Source organism: Hippoglossus stenolepis, chromosome 2 (assembly GCF_022539355.2).
Source record: "Hippoglossus stenolepis isolate QCI-W04-F060 chromosome 2, HSTE1.2, whole genome shotgun sequence".
In the NCBI taxonomy this organism is placed as follows: Eukaryota; Metazoa; Chordata; class Actinopteri; order Pleuronectiformes; family Pleuronectidae; genus Hippoglossus; species Hippoglossus stenolepis.
The window spans coordinates 17287708-17313190 of NC_061484.1; the positions used below are offsets into that span (position 1 = coordinate 17287708).

At 42.5% G+C, this 25483-nt stretch overlaps 1 protein-coding gene across 16 annotated transcripts in view; it reads right to left on the bottom strand.

The window, feature by feature from the left end:
- Nucleotides 1–4536: 4536 nt before the first annotated feature.
- The window catches only part of slit2 (slit homolog 2 (Drosophila)), an 88707-nt gene continuing 67760 nt past the window's right edge, over nt 4537–25483 (bottom strand). For 7 of the 16 annotated variants that reach the window (XM_035174810.2, XM_035174802.2, XM_035174817.2 and 4 more), the window contains 24 exons: nt 24969–25119; nt 24759–24833; nt 24340–24483; nt 23678–23821; nt 23435–23601; nt 23185–23317; nt 21834–21902; nt 21477–21548; nt 20615–20686; nt 20416–20487; nt 17716–17879; nt 17106–17138; nt 16351–16475; nt 15959–16056; nt 14895–15034; nt 13796–13819; nt 11668–11761; nt 10884–11021; nt 9544–9784; nt 9215–9345; nt 8922–9076; nt 8212–8566; nt 7908–8122; nt 4537–6376 (listed from right to left, as the gene is read on the bottom strand). In XM_035174810.2, coding sequence (XP_035030701.1) covers nt 6120–6376; nt 7908–8122; nt 8212–8566; nt 8922–9076; nt 9215–9345; nt 9544–9784; nt 10884–11021; nt 11668–11761; nt 13796–13819; nt 14895–15034; nt 15959–16056; nt 16351–16475; nt 17106–17138; nt 17716–17879; nt 20416–20487; nt 20615–20686; nt 21477–21548; nt 21834–21902; nt 23185–23317; nt 23435–23601; nt 23678–23821; nt 24340–24483; nt 24759–24833; nt 24969–25119 — 3269 coding nt within the window. In that variant the 3' untranslated portion in view covers nt 4537–6119. Of the gene's footprint in view, nt 6377–7280; nt 7325–7907; nt 8123–8211; nt 8567–8921; nt 9077–9214; nt 9346–9543; nt 9785–10883; nt 11022–11667; nt 11762–13795; nt 13820–14894; nt 15035–15958; nt 16057–16350; nt 16476–17105; nt 17139–17715; nt 17880–20415; nt 20488–20614; nt 20687–21476; nt 21549–21833; nt 21903–23184; nt 23318–23434; nt 23602–23677; nt 23822–24339; nt 24484–24758; nt 24834–24968; nt 25120–25483 lie in introns of all 16 variants that reach the window. The other 9 variants (XM_035174922.2, XM_035174906.2, XM_035174931.2 and 6 more) reach the window with 4 other exon arrangements.

Consider the following 25483-nt stretch of genomic DNA (forward strand, 5'->3'; position numbering starts at 1 on the left):
GCAGTGTGTGTGTGTGTGGGCGCTGTGTGTTGGGCCTGTAACCTACATAGAACATCCATCAGCTGTAGGTGTCCACAACTGTATGTAATAATTGTCACTATACCAAAGATGATTAATAAAACAGAGGTCAAATAATTTTTTTTTAAAGTGTGTCTCGTATACAGGAGTTGTCTCGTATACAGGAGTTGCTTGTAGGTTAGCGTGTGAGAACATTACATTACTTAAAGACTTGACTGGAGTGCAGTTCAGAGAGAAATCTGCGAGGGTCCTTTCTCTGAGGGAAAAGGAAAAAGTGAATACATCTATTAATATTTACTAATGACTGGCCTTGTTTCATTCTTTCTCCATTTCATGGTCTTCTCTTTCACTGTATTAACGTGTCTCCGGTGGCTGTTGCTCACTGGGGAAACTTTTAATCGGGCACAGCCCCCCCATTGAATGTGCGAGAGTCTAATGAGCCCCAAGGCTGCAGGTAAAGACGCACACACACAAACACACACACACACAATCACACCGAGAGAGCATTCCAGAGATTTTCCAGAAGACTATTTGAACTTTATAACATTTTTACAAGATAAGTTTATCATGAAGACTTTTCTTAATAAAACCATCAGGCAAGAAAAACAAGAGCATCAGGTATTTCAGTAAATGTCTGATAAATAATTGTTGGATGTGTCAACAAATCTTGCAGAATGCTGATTGTTTCAAATTTCCAATGCCGGCAGTCAATGTTGGTTTCTTTTACTCATGTTCTTGTTTGATCTCTATCCTCGACCAAACTTTCATCATTTTGTTTTTGCCATTCTCCCATAGATAGTGACATTAGATCAGAAAATGCTAGCATGTGTTGCTCTGGAGGAAACGGCCCCAACAATGTATAATTTTATGTAATTTGAAGGATTCAAACACAAATATTTCCTCCAACATTAATGACAATATATATTGTTTGTTACAAGTGTTTCATGATGTGTTGGACCAATGTCAGTGCCTCCCAAAACAAATAATCACAAATATGAAAACTATGCACCACTTGGTTTTATTGAAAGATTATGTTCTGGGTTAAAACTACCACAATAATAACAGGAAAGTTAGATAAAAAACAAAAATCCTGTGTCTACCCATCCATTCACCCACCTGTTTATAACTAAACCACACAACATTTGATTCATTGTATAATTTCGAAAAAACTGATTTAAGAAACCATGACTTGACTGAACAAAGTCTTTCTTGAACATAATTGCAGGTATGTTAATAGATGAGAAAGTTTAAAGGGGACATAGCATGCCCATTTTACCACAAGTTGATATGGTTCCTTGGGGTCTTAATGAAATGTCTGTAACATACTTTGGTCAAAATACCACAAGGATCATATAAAACAGCACCCTTTTTACCCTGTATAAAACAGCCCTCCACAGAGCGACCTGTTTTGACTGCCTGTTCCTTTAAATGCTAATGAGCCAGCCCCCCTCCCCTCCCCCATGATTTTAAACGATATAAATTACATATTTTATATGATATAAATTATCAAATATGCATCCCATACTTTGTATTCCTGGAGTTTTAATTTTCCCAATCACATAATTAAATGTCCCCCTCTGCCCATCCACTACAAGCACACAAGCAGACAGACAGAGAGAAAGAGAGGGGGGGCTATGAAGACCATCATTTACCGACCCGACGACATTCAACGGGTACAACAACAAGCGGAGAAAGCAGAATCACGGGCTGACCTTATATATACAGTCTATGGGGCTGACCAGCGGAGAAATGCTCGTCCGTGTGAACAGCCAGGCGGCTGCGAGAGGCTGCCTGCCTGCAGAGCACTTCAGTCTCGTGTACCCCGCGGAACTACTGTAACCCGCGGAACTACTGTAACCCGGCGGAACTACTGTAACCCAGCGGAACTACTGTAACCCGGGCACAGTAGAGCTGAACACTGCGGAAGTCTTCCACACAGCTGGCAGTGTGGAAGACCGCCACAGGCAGCGCAGCTGCTTCCTGCCGCGCAGCCGCCTGGCTGTTCACACGGACGAGCATTTCCCGCGCTGGTCAGCCCCATAGACTGTATATATAAGGTCAGCCCGCGATTCTGCTTTCTCCGCTTGTTGTTGTACCCTGGAATGTCGGGGTTCGGGGTTACAGTAGCGCTGAACACTGCGGAAGTCCTCCACACTGCTGCTGTGTGGCGCTGACACAAATTCCAGCTCACGCACGGGAGAGCAGCGGTCGCTCCCGAGCAGCTGCTGCAGCCTCCCAGTCCCAACAATCCAGACAAATGCCACATGTGAGTGAATCGCGGGCTGACCAGCGGAGAAATGCTCGCCCCGTGTGAACAGCCCGGCTGCGTGCTTGGGAACGGCGCTGCGCTGCTCCTCGCAGCCTCCGTGTAAACCCGGAAGTAACGAGTGTGGGGACGGACGGGACGGGGGTGGGCCAAGACCATGTAGGAGACTTCCAGTTCCTTGTTACGACACAATACCCAGGAAGCGCAATCGAGTCGCTCAAGCATGACGTTTCTGACTTAGAGGAACTATAACAAAACGCGCGAGTGTTTTTTCCCCAGAGTTTTTGGGTTGGTAGACATGCCAGATACCCACATTAACCTGTAGAAGCACTAACAAAGTGGAATTTGCATGCTATGTCCCCTTTAAAACAGGTAACTGGTGTTAATGTTGTGCAAGACGGGTGTAAACATTAGCCAAAGGATTTGTTTTACCTCCCACATACTGTCTTTTCCTCTTTGATCCAGTTAGTGGAGTCTTTTTCTCTCTGTAATCCTCTCTGGTCTCTTAGGGGACATCAGATCAGGTCGTCTCTTTGTTCCCTGCAGTAATCCTGGTTCTCCAGGGGGGACGTCCCTGCTCTCAGAGTTATTACACATGTATGAAGAACATTTTACCCAGATTTAGTTCTCTTATGTAAATTATCAAATCCTTCATATCCTTTATGTGTAAGAACACCCAGAGCAAGTCTGAGAGACTGTGTATGTGTGTGTGTGTGCACGTGTGTTCAAGTCAATGAATTGCTTCTTGCAGAAAAATGAATTAGGTCAGACATGAGCAGGAAAGCAAAAGGAGAGAGAGAGGGAGAGGAAGAAAGCTGGAGAGATGGAGAGAGTGAGACAGTGTGAACTATAAAGCAGAATTCAAAGAGGACAGAGGTACATGAGGTTTCAAGAGAGAAATATGGAGACTTTTTTTTGGGGGGGGGGGTCATGGGAATACCAGTTCATATAAAGGCTACAGTGAAATCTAAAATAAGACAAAATTGAACCCCTTCAAACCCACTGTCTGTTTAATGGTATCAATATTTAAACACATGTTAATGTAATAAACTAAAATGTTAGTGTTCATTTTAATGTTGTCTTTAAATGTGAGTTTACCTACATGCATATTAGTATTATAGTAAAGCTAATATAACAAGTATATTACCATAGAAATAACATCGATAGTCATTTCCTTGATCATTTTGGTATTTTTATAGAACAGATTCTTTGTCAAATAATATATTGTATGTTTATACATATTTATCTTTATGAGCACATACATAGATAAAACAAAGATGTTTGTAATGTTCATAACAGTCTGTTGTGACGTAAACATCATTTGATGACTTGAAACATGATTTTTGCTTCAGCCTAATTTCTACAAACAAAGACAAAGCTGAGATGGAAAAAAAGTTGGAAAGAACAACAAAAAAAGGCCACAGTTAATTATGCAAATATTTTTTAATAAGAAGTGAATACTTCCATCACATGTGGCCACATGTGGTCAGTGCAGCGGGAGCATGCACAGCTGCTGGTTGTCATTTGTGGGAAGCAGAAGAATCATTAGAAAACCTGCCAGGCTAGACCCCACGCTCACAGTGACCTCTAGAAATAGATCAGAGTGGTAGAGAGAGAGCGAGAGAGAGAGAGAGAGAGAGAGAGAGAGAGAGAGAGAGAGAGAGAGAGAGAGAGAGAGAGAGAGAGAGAAGTTGTCATGGTTTGTGATTTACAGGTCAGAAAACAATCCTGATAAATTAAAGACGAATCACACACACAAAAACCTGCATCTGTTGTTTGTTTTTATTCCACTCCTCAGTCTGATTCAGATTTTAAAACTGTGGTATATATAAAATCGTATATAATTTAGATTTATATAACAATAATTGTCACTAAATATACATATATATATATGTATGAAATGAATCCCATATCCTTTTTATGTGTTCACCATCTGATGTATAGAAAATGAGTATTTGCCTGAGATTAATTCAATTACACCTCACTTCTTTCTCAGCCGCTGACACTCTGCTTCATTATCAGTGAGACGTCAACTGGAAGAAGAACAACAAACAATGAAAGTGAAGTAAAACACAGCACAACAAAACTATACATCCATCCATCCATCCATTGTCTTCCACTGTTGGGCCTTTGGGAGGTATGTGCTCCTCTGAATTCTACTTTAAAACCTTTTTCGGTCTTTGTCTTCAGTTTGTCCTTAGGGAATATTTCTGGACCACTTAGTGTGACAAAAAAGCCAAAAGTGAGAAGTGTGAGGTAAATATTGTGTTTAATAAACAAACATCAGTCAGGGAACTGACATTAGTCTGGGGATGGAGAAGAGAGGGAATATAAAGCACAATGCACATGTGTAGAGGTGGAGGGGGGACATATTTATCTGTTACACAAGGTGCCCCCCCGCACAGTAGGGGCAGGAGGTTCTATATAACATACAGATCAGGATCCAAGTCTACGGTACAAAAACTTAGCAGCAACATGTTAACATCGGAGACCAAGGGGCTAACAAAGTAGTTTCATTTAGAAAAAGTCACAGTTTTCTTAAAGCATAAATTTGTTAAAAAGGTAAAAACAGTTCTAAGAATCCTCTAAGGGTCAATGCTACGCACAAGATCTGTGTGTGAAATACATAGGTAGGGAAATTATCTATACATTTATACTCTAATATAAAGACCTTCTGGCAATGGCACAGTACAAACTCTCAGGAAACGCGACAAAAATATACAATGTCTTCACGTCACATTTGCAGATTAAAATGTAACTAAGGTCTCTGGCAAGCACAATAGTTTCAGCGATCAAAAAAACAAACAAAAAAAAACACAACTTCTCTTCAACCAAAATAAAGGACACCATCTTGTTAGTTCAGCTATCTTGACAGATTATGTCTTTTTAATACAAAAATAAGGACAAATATAAATTAATATATATTAAAAGAATCAGATTGATACATGGGGGATCTACTGAATAGGTACAGGTATTTATGATACAATAAATACTTGTCATTCATGACTGGAGCGGGGCGGTAAACAGAGTAGTATATTTAACCTGGCAAGAAACGTGTGTGACTCTTCTATGGGTGAGGACATATGCATGTGTGTGTGTGTTTGTGTTTGTGTGTTGTTCAGTAGCTGTATAAAATACCACAAGCTTGAGCACGGCTGTGTGCAGGGTCGTGCACACAGTCTCAGAGGGTTCAGGAGGCCTGTTATGGGAGACTGTTGTGGTGGTTTCTTGTGTTGGTGGTGGTGGTGGTGGGGGGGGGGTTATCGCCGTCCGCCCTCTCCCGTGCCGCAACGCAGCTCCTCTCAGTGGTGAGTCTGTGGTACTACCGATAAAGGTTAACTCCTAAAACACACGACTCACAGACAGGAAGCAGGAAGTCTACAGGAAGCGGTCGGCCGCCAGTGACCGGTCAGTCCTCCGGGGGGGAGGGGCAGTGTGGCACATCATCGGAGTCATTGTGACCAAACGAAAAGAGGAAGGTGTCAGGAAAAAGTCAATGCTTGTGGGGTTTTTTTTGTCTTTTTCTCCACTTCATAATAAAAAATAAGTCTGTTTTTGTACTTTACAATACAATTCAACATCCCCACCGAGGAAGCATCAATCATCAGTCCAGCACTGACAAGAAAAGAAACCTTTTTTTTTTTTCTCTTGTTCTTTTTTATTACTTTTTTCAGGGTTTTTAAAAAAAAAAACAGGGTTGGTGGGGGGAGGACTGTAGAGGCTGGAAGAATCGGGAGACGGGGGTCAAGTAAGGCGGGCAGGAACACAGAACATATCTGGCGAGGAGGAAATCTGCCATGGGTATCGTCTCTTTTTTTCCTTTCTTTCTTTTTTTTTACGAGGGGCACTTTGTACAGCCGCACTTGACCACTTTCTCCACTTCCTGGACAAAAGACGAGCCGTCAGTGCACTGGAAGGTGTATTTCCTGCGTTTGCTGCGGAGGGGGGTGCAGCAGGTGCCTTGTCCTTCTGCTCCCCCCGTGCAGCTGCCCCGACACTCTAGACGGGAGACCTTCTCCTGGGTTTGGCACGCCGCGTAGCCTTGCTGTCTCTGGTAGACATCTCGGATCCGTTCCCCTCGGCAGGCCACCTCTGCAGGGATGAGCAAACAGGAAGGTTACAAGTTATCCACACTTTTAAGGACATGGTGACAAAGGGGATTTTGGAGAGGAATAATTGGTTGAGTTGGCAAATGTACGTCTGAACTTCCTTCCTCTGACACAAAGAAGTGCACATCTGCTTCCCTGAGCTTTTCTATAGTCACCTTTGCCTATGTTTTCATCTCTGTTCATTTTCTTTGTTGGTTTGTCGACACAAAAACTATCTAATGGATTACCACGGACATGGATGGAAGCATGCAATCTGGTGCAGATCCAGATCAGGGGTGCCTTCATTGATTCTGTTTTTCCAGGGAATAATTAATGGATCTTGATGTAAAAAAATCTGGCATGTTAAGAGGACTGATATCTATGAGTGTGTGAGATTTGGTTCCTCTTGAATGAATTTAAGAACTGTGGGGCCATGGCGGAGGTATGAGCTTTTTATATATACAGTCTATGGAATGAGCTCAACTAAGTGCCCTACTAGTTACCATCTGGGACCGTCTCCATGCAGAGGATAAAACAAAGGCTCACAGGGATAGGGGACACCATGACTCAAACACACTGAATAAATATCTCTCTACAAACCAGCACATTATCATGGAATGATGTGTTATCTAGATAGTTAGCCAGTATAAGAAAATGTCAATGACCAATTAGGTAAAAGATGTTTCGTGTTCCATGGCAAGATTTCTTAATAATAATACAAATAATTAAAAATAAGATATAATGACAGTGCACAATTCAAAAGAAATACTTTAGCCACATGTTGCATGAGGTGAAGACAAGCTGAAGCAGAGGTGAGTGAGTAGAAGTATTTTGAGTTGCATTCGAGACGAGCCGAGAGAAAATAAATCATAAAAAAAGAGACAGACAGTAAAACCAGGCCGTCTCACCTGTGTGACCCCCCGTGTGGGGTTAAGAGGAGGCTCAGGAGATGCTGAGTTGAAAAAGCAACAGGGTTCAAGGAGTTAATGCAGAAACACAAAACACTGTTAGACACACACACACACACACACACACACTGCTGAGAGAGTTTAAAGGTTATATATGTGTGATTTTAAACAGAGAGCAAGAACGTTGTCCTGTGCAGAGGAGGAAGTCGAACTCCCTCTACGTGTTGTAGCTGGTGTTGTAGTGGATGTGCATTGTTGTGCATGTGAGTCCCTCCCAGTGAAACTGTTGGCCCTCCTCATGGTTATAAAGCCAGATGGCAGAGTGAGGTGTGAAGAAGTGTTCACCTTTAAGCTTATTTTCAGATTTTTCTCCACCACAAAAAACATGTTTTTGACTTAAAGGTCTCAGAGAAAGAAAGAAAGAGATCTATTGCTACATCTAGTGGCAGTAATATTGTATATATAACCTTTAGATGGCAGATAGCAAGTAGAGCAGAAGCAGAAAATGTTATTTTAAGAGAAACATGCTCTAGATTCAAAAGCTTGAGGAGCATTAGATATTATTTTGAATATCTAATCTACACGCAGACACGCCGAACATACCACATGCATCCATATTTTTCTCACCTCTGTCGCACGCCTCTCCTGTGTATCCACTGTTACACTCGCAGTATGCTTTACCCAGGCCTGACACCCGGCATTTACCGTGTTTGCAGCGAGACAGACTGCAGGGATTAGCAGGGTCCTGGTCCTGCTCATCGCAGAGGACGCCGGCAAAACCAGGCTGGCAGCGGCAGGAGTACGAGTAGGAGTTGATTGGAAGGCACGTGCCATGGATACACCTGGAGAGCACAAGTTAAATTTAAAATCCTATAACACTGGAACTGCACTCATTCTGTCCTTAAAATCAAACAAACACATATCAACTCACTTATTGCCATCACAGGGGTTGTTAACTTGCTGGTCACATAGTGCTCCCGTCCAGCCCGGGTGGCACGTGCAGGTGAAGCCTCGGTGACCTGTGGCGTGGCAGTCACCCTGGGGACAGGCACCTCTCTGGCACGGCTGGCAGCCTGGCTCCACTCCTTGGCCCAGCCACTGACTGGTGGTGCTCTGTGCTGTCCCAGAGCCTGGAGCCCCTGGCCCAAACCCAGCCCCCAGGTCCTGGAGCTTCCCGTTTATGTACAGGTTACGAAGGCAGCCGTGGAAGCTGGTGCCGTTGCGTCCACCTGAGCTGTGCTGCAGGGCCGACAGACCCCCCGAGGCTGACGCACGCTCCGGCATCCCTGGTGGAAGAAAAGAGTGATTGGAGAGACGAATTGAGTAGAGCAATTAAAATCTGTTCCATTCCATTCCATTATTATGATATATTTATCACACATTACCAACAGTGTGAATCAGGGAAATATTTAGAAAAATCCATTAAAAATATTCCTGTTATGTTAAAACAAAACTTCACAAAGCAAATGATGTGCACATAGTATTATTTTTTTTAACCGATTTTCTTGATGAATAAACAAATGAATATGTAGCATTGAGCTCCAGTCCTGTCTGTGATCTGCAGAAAGGCAGTGAAGTGTATTTATCTTGAATCATTCACACAGACACACTCACACACACACACTGTGCTTGGGTCCTTACCTCCCAGGTAAAGTGGAGAGTCTATGTTGAGCGTGGATTGTTTGCTGATGGAGTTGATGGATTTGGGCGTCCCACCGTCGATGGACAGAGACAGAGTCTGGTCTGATGCTACTAATTCCACCGCATGAAAACTGCCATCATTCACTGTCTCCACACTGAGAGAGAGAGAGAAGAGAGAGAGAGAGAGAGAAGAGAGAGAGAGAGAGAGAGAGAGATTCAGTCTCATCCATCATGTGAATGCGGAATCCATGACCGTGTTGTTGTCGGACATATCTGCTGGTATTAGTACGTACCTGTATATCGCAGAAGGAGGGTAGGACCCGGTGTCGTAGCTGACCCGCAGGCGTCCCCTGTACAGCTCCATGGCAATGTGGTCATTGTCCCCTTTGTACAATAACACGCCGCTGTCCTCATCTGTGGCGATCTGAAAACACGGCAGGATATAAATTACCTTTTTAACAATGGTAGAAGAAGTGAAAACAGATTCTGAAATCATTCATCACCTTTAAATTTGTAGTAGAATGACATTTAAATACTCACCTAAAGAACAAGTACCTCAGAGCTGTACTTCATTACAATTTCAGTGCAATGCTACAAAGTGTTAGACTGATTAAGTGCTCACCTGAAGGCTGATGTTGGTCTGTGGTGAGAGGAGACTGGAGGGAAGCTGCAGGTAGGATTCGCGGTTAACAAAGTTGACACTGACGAGCGTCTCGCAGCTCTCGCCCTCATAGCCCTGGAGACACTGGCAGCGGGGGTCGGTTTCCACGACGACGCACTGCGCCCCGTTCAGACACTCGTGGTTGTCGCAGGGGCTGGTGCGGGGAAGGACCATCGGGGGAGAGAACTCACAGAATAACCCGCTGCAACAAACAAAAACACACTAAGTAAAAATAGCAGATATGGTACAAATGATGAACCTGCAGAGCAAACTGTTCAAAACACTAACCCTACCCTGTAAACCCTAACCCTAACCCTAACCCAAAGATCTCCTTATAAGCCCTTGACCCTAACCCTAACCCTAACCTACCAAGGTCGTAGAAACTCGTAGATGGTACCAATAGATCGGGCATGCCCGCATTAGTGGGGGTAGAGCCTACTCCCAAGTCTTTACGACATTCACCAACCTAACCCTAACCCTAATCTCAACCCTAACCCTAACCCTAATTGCAACCCTAACCCTAATCGCAACCCTAACCCTAGTCTCGGGAGTAGCCTCTACCCCAGTAATGCGGGCATGCCCGAACTATTGGTACCATCTACGAGTTTCTACGACCTTGGTAGATTAGGGTTAGGGTTGAGATTAGGTTAGGGGTTAGGTAGGTGAATGTCGTAAAGACTTGGGAGTAGGCTCTACCCCCAGTAATGTGGGCATGCCCGAACTATTGGTACCATCTACGAGTTTCTACGACCTTGGTAGATTAGGGTTAGGGTTAGGGTCGAGACTTCGAGAAAAATTAAATTAAACTAGTATTCTGTGTCTTTGTAAATATGTTGTCTTTATTTCTGTTTCATCAACATAAATTCATTTTCAACTTGGGTTATTAAAAACTGCTTTTTTCAGTATTGTCAGACATCTGAGTTGAGAAAGATTTTCTATCTACTTGTTTCCTATTTTACATTTCACTGTCATCTCTTTGTATAAAAACATACCTCTCTTACCCCAAGTTAGAGATGGATAATAAAGTGTTCATTGCAGTAACTGACAATAAACACAAGGGGGAGACCGTCCAGCACCACAGCAATGTCTCATTTAACTTTCTGCCATAAAAAGAATCTAAATGGAAAAATATTCCCTGACAAAGCTACTAGAATCTGTTAGAGAGAATTAAAAGTAGGTATCATTGAGTCAGTCATGCAACATAATTAACATGCAGTAAACACGTCTATTACAGATACTGTTGATGAGGAGGGAGAACTTTGATATGATTGAGTAAGTGTGAGTTGAGATGGTCCCCTCACCTGTAGCCCTCTGGACAGACGCAGGTGTATCCGTTGACGGCATCAATGCACTGACCTCCGTTCTGACACTTGTTCTCTTCACAGTCGTCAAAGTCCAGCTCACAATTCTCACCTACGTAGCCCGGAGTACACTCACACCTACAGTTCACACAAACAGAGAGAAATGTTGTTGGTATTGATCTATATTCCGCAGTCTATCTATCTATCTATCCATCTATCTATCTATCTATCTATCTATCTATCTATCTATCCGTCTATCCAGATATATAAATAGACATTATGTTTCAAAAGGCCTGATTGCCTGATGAACACACACACACACACACACACACACACACACACACACACACACACACACACACACACACACACACACACACACACACACACACACACACACATTAATGTCTCCATGTCTTCAGAGGACAATATATTGACTCACATTCATTTACCCAAACCTAAATCACTGCTTGCCTAACCCTTATTTTATTTAAATCTAATCTTAACCCTCCCCCTTCTTAAAGTCTTTCCCTTACTGATTTATGTTAGTGCTTGCTTTTAGCCCCCAAAGTTTGGCCCCCACAGTGTGAGTGTTTTCCCCCATACACAGTATATAAAGATAGACGATGCAGCTCCACTTCCTCCTACTATCTAGAAATGAAGCCAAAATATTCTGGGTACTTCACTCCATCAACTCTCCAATTGAACAGATGTCTTCATGCCGTCTTCATGAGTGTGTGTGTGTGTGTGTGTGTGTGTGTGTGTGTGTGCGTAGTCCACTTACTTGTATCCCTGTGGGATCAAAATGCACTTTGAGTCGTGCTGACACGGGTTCAGCTCCGGAGCACAGAAATCCAGTTTCTCTTCACACAGCTCGCCTAGGAACACACACAAAGTGCAGAGACACATAAACAAATCATCCAGACACCTTTTCATTACTGTGCATACCATCAGCATTAATGAGTGAAATTATAATATAAAACATCTCAATGTTTCCCAACTCCCTCACAGTGTGTTTCTGCTTAGTGCTGTATGTGTCTGTACTGCTTGTACAGCAATGTTTGTGTGTGTGTGTGTGTGTGTGTGTGTGTGTGTGTGTGTGTGTGTGTGTGTGTGTGTGTGTGTGTGTGTGTGTGTGGTGTGTGTGCTGTATGGGTGTGGACTGTGATGATGAATGACTCTCTTGTGGCCAGAACCAACACAGCGGTCTGATAAATGATCCCATCTCTGGGAATGTCATAGTCCTGACGATAGTCCCGAGTGTATCGTGATGCTGCTGAAACTCTGAACTCCAAATGAAGCACTGATGAGGCACCGGGGAACAAACCAAAACTCCTGACAGTACAAGTCGACTCAGCAAATAATTACGTGATCGATGGGAACCTATGAGCAGACGATGAGAGATGTGTTTTCATGTTTATGCTCCAGAGCTCCTATCTCAGTGGTAACTGTGCTACCTTATTCAGATTAGACTTAATAAAGTCTAATCCTAACATACTTTGTAATTAAACAGTAGGCATCTTCATTCACCCAGTTTATTGGATTTAGAAATGTTGACTGCACATTTAAATGGCTTTAATAAAGACATAACTGCTGCCATTAAGAGAACTGATGACTGTGACTGCTTGTTTCTCAGTCCACAACAAACAAGTTCAAATTTGTCACGTGCATGAGCAACACTGTTGTAATGTATGACATGTTAATTCACTGCCCCTGTCCGTTTGTTTGTTGATTTGTTTGTTTGTTTGTAAGCAAGATTACATAAAAACAACAGGAGCGGATCCTGGAATTTTTCTTTCCACTTTCATTATCATTATAGGGCATTTTATTTTTCAATTAGGGAATAATTTTGGGTTCACATGTACAGAACTAATATCTGTGAGTGTATGAAAGGTGAAGGTTGATTGAATTTAATGGGGCTGTGGGGCCTTGGCGGATGTCAATGCTCTTCTAGTTGTGCCATTCTAGTTGGTTTGTTTGTAAACAGGATTATTATAAAGACATTTTCACAAAACATGCTGGAGGGATCTAGGATTGTTTTAGTTTCTTTAAGAATGCGTTATGACAAATAAATCATTAAGGTTATTAGACCACATTGTTTTTACCTCCGCCACGGAGGTTTTATTATAGGTTTTTGTCTGTCAGCTGGATTTTGCAAAAAACGCTTAACCGATTTTCTTGAAACTAGGTGGAAGGATGGGACATGGCCGAAGGAAGAATCCATTAAATTTTGGCTCAAATTGGAACAGAGGGGCAGTTCAACAAATGTTTCAGTCACCTCTTTAAAATTGCATTTCTCCTTTTTTAAACCAACTTCCCAGGGAATAATGAATGGATCCTCTCATTTTTCTTAACATATTTTGAGCACTGATACTTAGTGTCTGTAATTTGGTGCAGCTTGATTGAATTTAAGGGGACTATTGGGTTGAGTGCCATTTTAGTTTATTTTATATTGCAAATTCAATCTTAGTTAAAAATGTTCGTCATTTGGGGCTGAGCTCCAAAAACAGGCTGTGGAAACTGGAAATTACTGAGACAACACGTCGCTGGTTTGTTTTTCTTCATGAGACAATAACAAGAATATAGAATATCATCAGTCTTCTCCTCTTACCAAATTGTTTACCTGGAACATACCAAACCATTTAGTATGGTAGTGACATGTGTACATAAAGCAGCAAGCAGAATAACCACAGATATCTGAGAGCATGAAAACTCAGCGCTCCCTCTGAACATCAAGGACATGCACAGCTAACATGGAGCGTGACTGCATACAGTAGGTTAACTCTGTGGTGGTGTCAAATTTCTTAAGAAGCGTGGATAAAGCACAGGAAATGAGGGAAGGAAGGAAACCAAGGAAGGAAGGAAAGAAGGAGAGAGAGGGACAGGAGGGACAGAGAGAAGAACAGACTAACCTCTCTCCACCTCATTGGTAGCAGCTGCAACCACAAAAAACACACACACACACACGAAGATAGATGATAGAAAGCAGAGCGAGACAGGAAAAAAACACAAGACAGCGAGACACAGAGAGACAGAGAGAGAGAGAACACCGCCACAAAGGTTAGCTGTCAGAGATGATTAGCACAGTGCAAAAGCAGACAAACAAGTAGCAACAGGCCAGTGTTAGTCAGAAAACATATGATCCATCTGGAAAAAGGTCTTCTCTATCTGTGTATGTACGATTCACTGGACATAACAGAGCTGCAGAGTCAGAGTACAGGTGCCTGGAAGTACAAGTTCCATTCATTGTTCTATAGAGAATGTTAAGTAACGCAGAGTAAGGGCACTTCTATGGCTTAGATCGATCGGCATGAAACAAAAAAAAATTATGTTTGCCTTCGAAAATATCTTAAAATGCTTCTGGGCCTTGATGGTGAACATGGCGTCTTGGAGTTTCCAAGGCGATGTCTTAGATATTTCAGATTTCTTTTTAGGAGGTCAAGTGGGCTTGAATTACTGGATACTGTACAAATGACGATAACATTATAAATGTATAAATAAACCTTTTAAAAATTGAATGAATAAATAAATATGACTGTACATGTAATTTGCTCATTCAAAAAGTAGATCTTAAGTGAATCAACTCATGTTCAAATTTTGGGGGACAATTTAGGATTTACTCAGTGACTACAGAGCCTCTTTTTTCTTTGAATTTGCTACACCCAGATTACCAGCTCTTACTGGCTTCATCTCCATGGCAACAGTGGCTGGCATTGTTGTAATTTTATTTCATTTTCACTTTTTTTTACTGAGCATTTCATCTTTTAATTTCTTCGGTATGAGACTGCGCTCTGCAAATAATCTTGACTCGACTATTTAGACCCATCAGCCAACCAACATGACAAAATTAAGATGACATTCTGCAGGGTGGTTGTATGTTGCACCCATGTTTCTGTGTGAAGTCACGTTGAGGATATTGTTTGAAGGAACAAATGAAACGAGACTATGGGACAAGGAAAAACACTTCTAGTACTGGTTACACCTCCCACTTCATAACTCTAGATGTGTTACCTGTGTATTCTGGGGAGCACATGCACGTGTAGTTGTTGATTCCATCAACACAGGTGGAGTTGTTCTCACAGTCGTTGTCTTCACAGTCATCGATGTTGATCTCGCATGCGTCACCTTCGAAGCCCTCCGGACACACACACCTGTAATTACGCAGTGACACACACAGACAACGGACAAATCAAATGCATGCAGAGCGACATACAGAACACTGCATTTTTCTGTTAACGGGAACGTGTCTCAACTCTGTAATTTCCACTCAGGTTTATGACTCTACACATGCACGCGCACTGAGGCCCCTGAGACACTATGAGTGTCACACACAAAGAGTGGTATATTTATCGCACGCAGAGAGTGGTATATTATGAGTCTAATAAAGAGCTCTTATGCGGCACACACTCAAGAAGATTAATATCTCATTATATAGTCAACGGCAGCTCGTCACCATGAATATTTCACCCTCCAAACCAGAGAAGGGAAAGAAAATGTATTTCAATGGAAATACAGAAAATACAGATAAAAACTGAAAAGAAAAAAGTAACAGAAGAGACGGAGAGAGAGAAACACGAGGAGCTGGGATGTTGGACCCATCTAAATGTCTGTGTGGGAGGTAGAAATCTGCTCGGAGAGAGCAGACAGGCATTAGCTTCCCTCCAGTCAGAACTAAGCAGCCTAATGAAGAGAAAGTGATTCTCACAGCAGGAGGAGAAAGACTGAGACGAAACTGGTCCAATGAGCAAATTACCTCCTGTAAATTCATCCCCATCTGTCATTAGAGGGGCAGCAGAAGGTCCACATGTCATCTGCTACATATGTCTGCTACTGTGTTCTCCAGTGCTTCAGGTTTATTGATATTGATACCTGCTCTCTCATGTGTTTTACATGATTCACCATATCGCCTACATATATTCATGCTCATGTCTTAGTCCATTCCCCCAGTTTGTACTTGTGATTTTCTGCTGTCAGGTTTCTCAGGCTTTAGAAACCTCTCTCTTCCCTCCACGTGGAGATACTCTTTGACACAATCCATGTAATGGTAACAATAAAAACCTAACAAGGTTTCTCACCAAAAGTTACTCTCTTCTCCTTCCTTCAGATGGCAGGTTCCACCATTCTGGCAGGGGTTCCCAATGCAGGCGTGAATGGGCTCCTCACAGTTTTGGCCCTACGTACAAACACAAACACACAAACACACAAACACACACCTTTTAGTGCTTCTAAAGTGCTTTTAACAAACAATAGCTTCTTATAATAAATGCCAAGTATGTGCCTCGTTTGTGTTTTAGTTTGCACTGTGTATGGTTTTGAAATGCCAAAAAGGGTCCTATACACAGATTGGTGTAAAAAGCAGGTGGACGTCACACGGAACACCTGCAGATTACCAGTGTTTAAAGAAGCTTTGTCCTCATGATTGGGAAAGACGGTTGAGCAACTTTCCATTTCCATCCAGTGTGTGTACCTTAAATCCGTAGGGGCAGGTGCAGCGGTAATAGTGCACAGGGTCATTGGAGCAGGTGCCGTCGTTCTTGCAGGGGTTGGACAGGCAGGGCTCACACTTGGCCTGGATACTCATGTCTACTGGACCTGTGTGATGGAAACACACCAACCCACACACACACAAACAGAGAGACCTCAGGCTTGATATACTTTGACGAATCAGAACAGACAGGTTCGCGTATACACTGAGACGACTGCACATTTTCAAGGACCTGCTTAAACACCATAAAGGCAACTTTTGGATAAGAACAATTGTTGTTTTGTGTTGTTTTTTGACATTTCAATTTGAATTATATAATACTGCAGGGTATATGGTGAAAAATGTAGTTTGATTAATTGGTCAATATTAGAAAATGAAAAGGAGGAAAACTTTACATTATTGCAATATAATATTATACTATAATATATTATTACCTTTACTATAATATGAGGCGAGATAATACTTTGTGGGTGTCAGAAGAAATAGTTATAGAGAAAAAGAACACATTGTCTATAGCAGGACCTTGACATGTACAGAAGACAGACATATCCCTGGGTCTGATTACAAAACATCAACATTTAACGGTCGGGACACACAATGCCGGTGAGAACACGAGGGCTGAAAAGGGAAGAAGAGAGTGGCTCAGTCTGATCAGGGTTTAAAAAAGGAGGAACACCGGGCGGGAACCGTCAGGGGAGACTGAGGAGGAAGTACTGGGATATGAGTGGCTACTTTACCTGGCACCAGAAAACCACAAGGCCCCGGGACTTCTACCGTGTGTCAGTTAGATTAGGTCAAAAATAGGTTTTAGTCATGTGTTCATGGTTAATGTGACATAATAAGGTAAAAAGTTAGTAGCAGTGTGTAACAGCCAAGATCATGCTTACAAGCACTTCATATGAATTTAATTCAATTTATTGCTGTTCATATTGCCATTTGTTTATTTCCTTTGAAAACCAGGTATTTCCATATTTGACAATCTTTAGTGAGTGTTTTTTTCCGTGTGAAGGTTAATTATCATATTTCTTAAACTATAAAAACCTAGTAAATCATTTGAAAATACACATATACAAATACACATTAGAGCAAGATGATTACATTTTTCCATGAATATGTTGGTAATACATGGTTTTCATTGGACAGTGGTAATTTGTAAATGGCAGCTGGTGGTCTCCTCTCGGAGTCCTTATCAAATGTTTGCAAAGCATGTCAGTGAATGCTTTTGTTTTTGGACAAATAATAAAATGCATATTTACATTTCACGTGAAAGTGCGTCTCAGTATGTTGGCACGTGCATTTGCTCCTGTGTCATTTCACTTCTATGTGCATGTGACAGCCTGTGTTTACCTGTGCAGGTGAACTTCTTGGACGGCGTGGTGAGCAGCAGTTTGTCGGTCATGTCTCCGGGCCCGGCACAGCGGGCGATGCCAGGCTCCTTGTAGCCGCTCTTCACCCAGTCTGACAGCCACTGCATGTGGCAGTCACAGTACAGAGGGTTGGCACCCAGAGCCCTGTCAGCCACAGCAGAGTGAGGACAATGTTCAGACATATTAACAGACTACACAGGGAAAATCTGCATGAGTCACTGTTTCTTTTCAGATCAACTGAGCTGGAGAACTGAGCCAAAAAGAAGAGAAAATGTGTCTAAATACTCACAGACTGAGCCACACATCACTGATGAGTTAAATGTGAAACTGGGGTTTATTTCCACAACAAATAGCTGTGATTGTAATGACGGGGATCATCTGTCTCATGCTGACACTAGTGTTGTGTTTCTCACACTTTAAACACGTCACAGAAACTGTGTTACTTCCCTGTCAAGTGAATGTTAGTGCTACACTTAAATTACACAGTACACAATTACAAAGTTTGAGCAGATGCTCTATATATTCTTGCTCTAAGTCTAAGATGAGTTTGTTCTTCTTTTTAAGGTAAACTAGAATTACCACCCTACAGTTCTATGCCTCCGCCAACAGTGCAGTTTTTTTTCCAGACTCATATGAGACCACCATGACCTTTGATCACTGAAATCGGAATCAGATCATATTTGATTCTGTTTAAGCTAAACTAAACTAAAATTCTCGATAGGCAGGCTTAAGATATCATGTTCAAGAGGCCAGACGCATGTTTTGGGATTTTGTGACTGTTACCTTTGACCTTTGACCCCCCAAATCGAACCACTTAATCCGTGAGTCTAAGTGAACATGTGTGCCAAATTTGCAAGGATTCTCTTGAGGCGTTCTTAGAAAACACGTTCACGAGAGAAAGAGGGCTTTCGCAAGGTCACAGTGACCTTTGACCTTTGACCAACAAATTCTGATCAGTTCACCTTTGAGTCAAAGTGAACGGTTTTTTAAACTAAATTCGAAGAAATTCGCACAGGGTGAAAACATAAGGCCTCGGGTCACTGGTTAACGCCGGCGTGGAGGAACATAATTTTTTTGCGTTTTGTCACTAAAGTCACACTCAGCTGATTCATTCATTCTCCACTTTGATTGGCTGCTTCATTAGCTAGTTGGCTACTAATAACCAGTCACATTCATGCAGGTGTATCGAGCTGCTCTCAGTTTCACTGCTGAATCTTTTGTCCACCATGTTCTCTGGCGAACAGTTACACTTTATCTTTCTTGTATGTACTTATTATGGGGGACTACAGCTCTCTCAGCAGAATCATCAGTGTGTCACAGTCCATTAATGTTTTGCCCTGAGTTACTCATTACCCTTTGCCATTTTCACAAACTGCCCTCTCATTTCAGATACCCCCCCCCCAGCTGCCCTGCAGTAACCTCAGCGTTTCCTGGTCACCTGATTCTCCACCTGTCGGTTTGAGCTGTGACAAATTGCTGCTTGGATTCTGTCAGAACTTCCCCAAAGAGCCGAATCTAACTGTAGGACCATTTGTGATAAACCGACAGTTCCTTCATGTAAGTGTCTCTAACTGAACTTATTACTTAAAGTGGTCAAGAAGGAAGTTAGAGACAATTGCAGGCTTGAAATGGACATTAAAGTAATAGACTCATTTTCTGTCGTGTGCAGTTTAGATCATCTGAAAAACAGACAAAAAGCAGAAGCCTGTCGCAGGCTCTATCCATGGTGCTGATCCTGGTGAGCGACCCCCCGGCAGACACAACTATTCCCTCACCGTGTTCCCACCAGCAGGCAACACTTGTGTGCCCCCATATAACAAATGTCCCCTCTCACACTGCTTATAAATAGGTAATACTTGTTTATTGTATGAAACATCTTTTAGGTGTTAATTTCCTTGGTTTAGCATTACCTTCATCAAGGAGGTTATGTTTCCGTCTGTTTCTGTTGGTTAATGGATGTGCTTACGGTCAGAGAAGAGCCCATTCAATGTTGGTACAAATATTTCATGGATCTTGATGAGAATGTGATGTGTAATGGACTGATAATTATTTATTTGTATTCATAAGGACACTTTTAGGCCCTGGTGCAGATATGTACTCTTCTGAGTGCCCCTCTAGTTTTGGACCATGTCTCCCATGTTATACTGTTTGTTGCATATCTGAATATTGTTCAAAGGCTTCAGTCTCTGCACTGGATTCTTCTCTGCTGATGTGTGGGTGTTTCGTGCTGTAAACCCATTTTTGCAGAACAATCAATTTAGGAAATTTTCTACAAAATCCCTAAATCTATTATTTAGAAAAGACTGTTTTGCTGTTGCAGCCGCGAATGACTGGGAAATTGCACAGAAGAGGAGGCTACCCTTTCCTAATATATACCAACACCACAGTTTAATTTCAAAAGCAAATTGCCAATGCTATAGACAAAAGAGAGGCATAAACAGGATCCAGGTGTAAACTGCTCTAAGTGAAGGGGACAGAGAGAGGGAGCGGGTTTAGACGATCAGCTTCGTTCTTTTGTTTGATGAGTTTACAAACAAGCATCACTGAACAGATATTTCCATTTCAGATGATGAGAAAAACACTCGTGATATTGTTTTGCAATGCTGTGGCACGTAGAGAGGTAGACACTCAAATCAGAGACAGACATGAAGAGTGATGAGAGTGGTTTTACATTACTCACAAGTGGGAGAGTGATGACAGGTCTTTGAAAGCTCCCTCTGGTATCAGTGATATGTCGTTACCATGGAGAGACCTACGCCGAGGCAAGAGGATGAAGAGGAAATGAAGAGGGATCAGAAACATAGAAGATAGCCTGGATGTTAAAAGTCTGGATCGTTTGTTTAGCATCAGTCAGTACGATGGTCGGGACGGATACTCACAGCAGACGTAGAGACTTGAGTCCATCGAACGCTCTCACTGGGATACACCGCAGACGGTTGTAGCTGAGGATTCTTTACATACAGAACAAGCATGTTGGCATGGAGACAAATGCAGAAATCCCTTTTCACGATATCTTTAAACGCAGCAAGGTATTTCATATCACAGCTTTATGACTTCACTGAGCAATGCAGTCGAGCAAACAGACACACAATTCATCACACTTGCTGGAACAAATGCATTTATCCATTCAGAAGCACACACACACAAGCACACACACACACACACACACACACACACACACACACACACAGCAAACATATCCATCTCTTATAAGCACAAACCAAATCCTCTTGCGCAGGCGTTATTTTTTAGCCCCAGTCACCAAAATGTTGGTCCTTTGGTAAAACTAAAATTATGGAAGAAGTCCTGGTTACCTCAACCATGTTTACGTCTGCATTTGTTTTTTTGTCTGTTTACTTAGCAGAACTAAACAAAAGCTTAAGGACAGATTAGCACAAATCTTGCTGGAAGGATGTGGTGTGGGTCAGGAGGGAACCCGTTACATTTTAGTGTGAATCCAGGATTTGTTTTTCACTTTCTCATCATTGGGAAATAGGCTGTTTTTCAATAATAATTTTTCATAATTCATGGATCTTGATGATCACTTTACTGAGTGCCATTCTACTTCAATTCATTATTTGATTGAGGGCATCTTTGTTTTGTGCATTAGTGAATTACACACACTATAACAATAACAGACACGCGCACATACGCACGCACGCACGCACGCACGCACGCACACACACACACACACACACACACACACACACTTTGCAAAGGGACTGATAAAGCCAAACTCACAGGGTAAGCAGCTCGGACATGTTACTGAGGCTGTGGTTGGACAATGTGCTGATCTGGTTGTTACTCAAGTCACTGAAAAGGAAACAATAATAGATACATAAAACACACATGCGTAAACAAACGCACACACATACAGAGAGCATGTGCAGTGCTGCATTTTCTTTAGTCCAATATCACACCCACATCAGGGCCAAACCAGGTCCAATCGAAAGTGATAGAGCACAGACTCTGACAGTTAGTGTCAGTCTTCGTAAAAGCAGAGAGCAGGAAACACAGGCCAAGTCACGGTCTTCATTATAACTGTGTAATTCTGGACGTGTGAGTGTGTGATGTCTGTCCTCTGTGGGTGAGACTTACATCAGCGTTAGGTGTTTGTATTCGGAGAGCTCCGCAGGAACCTGAGTGAAGTGGTTACCATCCAGGTACCTGAGAGACAGAGGGCGAGAGAGGAGGGCACGGAGTGAGAGGTGGTGTGGAAAACAGAGGAGAAATAAAGAAAGAGGAGGATTGGAAAAAGAGAGAGAGAGAGAGAGAGAGAGAGAGAAAATGAGACGGGAGAAAATGAAGTTATTTAACCGTGTGGGAAATTCCTCATCTCCAGCAGTGTGAGCAGTCATTACGGCGCGAGCCATAATAAACACTGGAGTTTAATATCCCCACTGGCATCCTAATACAGTACAGCCACACATGCACGCACACACACATACACACACACCACACACACACACACGCACTTATATCTCTGTGGGGACATAACGCATTCCCTTGCCACTTACTCTAACCTTTAAGATACAATATGGAACATTTCTTCATTAAAATGTCTAAAAATAACTTGACCTATGTTATATATTTTGCTGACTTGTGTACTGACATTATCCAAAATGTTTCCAACAATGTATAAACACCCAATTTTATTCAAGGTAACGGGATGTTTCATTTTGGTCGCCGCTTAATTGACATATCAGCTTTTTGGCTTTGTCCATCTCTGCTGTAACTTCTGGGGTAACTGACGTACGATGTATGAAAAACAATCTGCCAGCCAGTGATGGATCACGAATAATCATCACCATTTCCTGTAAAACTTTAATATGTGACCTCATCCGTTAACATGATTTGTGCCTGAGCTTCATCAGGGAGATTTTTAAATGTAATGGTGGGGAAGACAACAACACCCATGATCCCACGCTGCCTCACGATGTCATAAATCGAAATCGTTTAATATTGTTTTGATTGAGGGACCCCTAGTGGCCGTATATACTGCCTGTATAACCATTACAACTAATTGCCTAACCACAAACGCAAACCCTTACAATTCTAACCTTAACCCTGAAATCAAGTGTTGACCCTCAAACGGCCCATTGACGTTGTGAGAACCGACCAATCTGTCCTCGCTCTGTATGGTTTGATAGTCACAAAGATAGATATACAAGTACACACACAAATACACACATACCTACATGCATGAATGAGATCCTATTTCCTTCCCTGTGTGACATTTCTTTAATAATCCTGCGCATTAATTAAGTCTTTGTTAATATGAGCAGAATCACATTCCCCACAGAAGACAGTGAAACACCACCAGCAGTGAGACACATTGTTTTCACAGGACAGTAATGAAATGTCTCCAGTGAGGCAGCATCTCGTATACGGGCCTTTCTATGATCGTTAAACCAGTTTGTGATACATGTTGTGTTGGTTCTAAACTCACAGCTCAGTGGTCTCTTTGGGGAGGCCTTTGGGCAGCGTGCTGAGCCCCTTGTTGCTGCAGCGCACCACAGTGTCCAGACAGGAGCACTCCGCGGGACACCTCAGCACCGGAGAACAGCTGTTCTCATCGTTACCTGGTGAGGACGAATGAACATACAGATGATGGAAAAGAAAATGGAAAAGTTTGGACGAAAACTAAGACAAAATGTGTCAGAGCTACAGGTGTTGCAGAGAATTGTGGGCCGTCTCACCATCTTCACAGGCAAAGTCCTGGACAGCTACGTCCTGGATGGGGATCTCCTTCAGGAAGTAAGGGCTCTGGCAGCGAGGGTTACCAGTGACGATGCGTTTCCTCCTCAGCCAATCGCCGAGCCAAGCCAGGTGACAGTTACAGTTGAAGGGATTGGCCAGAAGATTTCTGCAGAACGAAGAGGAGGTCTTAGAGACACATAATGTGTGTTTATATTTTCCTACTTTAGTGTGAGTGTACTCACAGCGTGGACAGGGAGTGCAGTGTGTCGAAGGCTCCAGGGTTCATAGAGGTGATCTGGTTGTCATAGAGCGACAGGAGACGCACCGAGCTCAACCCCACGAAGCTGCTGTTACTCACACAGCTGAGACGATTGCTCCTCAGCATACTACTCACACACACACACACACACACACACACACACACACACACACACACAAAGAGAGACAGAGAAGAAAAAGTGATTAAATATACAAAAAAATATATTTATGAGATTATTACGACAGAGTTTTAGTGCCATGTTGAAAAAAATTATATGAGAATAAGTAATAATGTTACAAGAAAAAAGTCATAATTTAACAAGAATAAAAGACATAGAGAATAAAGTTAGTAATTATAATTGTAATTTACGAGAAAGCTTAAACCTTGAGATTTTATTTTTATTTTACAAGAATAAAGTTTGTAAATCGTTTGTAAGAAATTTGCAGCTTATTTCCTAAAAAAAGTTTGAATTTATTCTCGTAATATTACGACTTTATTCTCAGTTTTTTTCTTCAACATGGCCCTAATACTCTGTCATGGATTGTAAAGCTGTGTTCACATTTTACAGAGTGCAGAGTGTATTTGAATATTATGCATTCATGACATGATAATTAGATCACATATGCATTTTGTGTGTGTACCCACAGTGTGCGGAGGCCACTCAGTCCCTTCAGCATGCGGTGGTGTACGTTCTCCAGTCTGTTGGAGGTGAGAATCAGCTCGTTCACCCCTGAGGCTCCTTCAAATGTCCCCTCCTCTATGTCAGTGATACGGTTATTGCTCAGGTTACTGCGGGGAGTGGGAAGCAGGAGCAAGGAAGGTATGAGAGTGGAGCAAGGATGAAAAGAGTGACAACGAGAGAGAAGAAAGATGTAGAGAGGACGAGACGAGGACAAAGGCAGCAAGAGGGGAAAATAAAGATAGGAGTAGTGAGGAGGGAGTTAGGATTACACAGAGAAATACACATGGTTCACTTTCAATTCATGTTTACAATCATATTTTTTTCTGTGTGACCTGAGTTCGACTTTCAACCACATGTTACGTTTACAACACGTCTGACTCACATCTTCCTCAACTGAGGCAACTTTTTGAAGATCCCCGTCGCCTCCAGCACAGTGAATTCATTGTTGTTGAGGCGCCTGAGAACAGAGGAGAGAGGAGGTGGTCCGAGACAAAGAGAGAGAGAACAATTGAATAAATACAGACAGAGGAGGAGAAGATGAAGGTCGACGCACAGATATGCTTTTATGCCACACAAATCCAGCTTGACTCACAGTTCTGCGGTGTACTGGGGAATGTGATCTGGTATTTTGGTGAGTTTCTGGTTGGAGCAGTCGACCGTGGTGCCCTCGCAGCGACACTTCTCGGGGCAGGCCAAGTCGGCGAAGCAGTCCCCTCCGAGCTTGCTGCGGTAATCCTCAGTACCTGTTCACAATCACAGCCACAGTGTCAGTGCACGCCCTCGCCACGCAAACAAACCCAGTCCCAGCGTTTACCGTTACGGCTTCCAACACAAACTCTGCAAACGGCCAAAGTTAAGGTCGTGACACAACAAGGGAATTTTGAGACATTGCAGACGGGCTGTGCTGCTTTAGGTCAGGAGCGGGGGGTTTGTCCAAATGAACCAAAGATGTTCGAAAAACATTGCTGATTATGATCATATGCAACATAACTCATGAGCGTCAGGCAGCCAAGTCCACAAGACATACAAACTGTCAAGACGGAGACATGTATACAGGCACACACGCACGAGAAGAAACACTGGAGTTTCTCTGTCCTGTCAGACGGC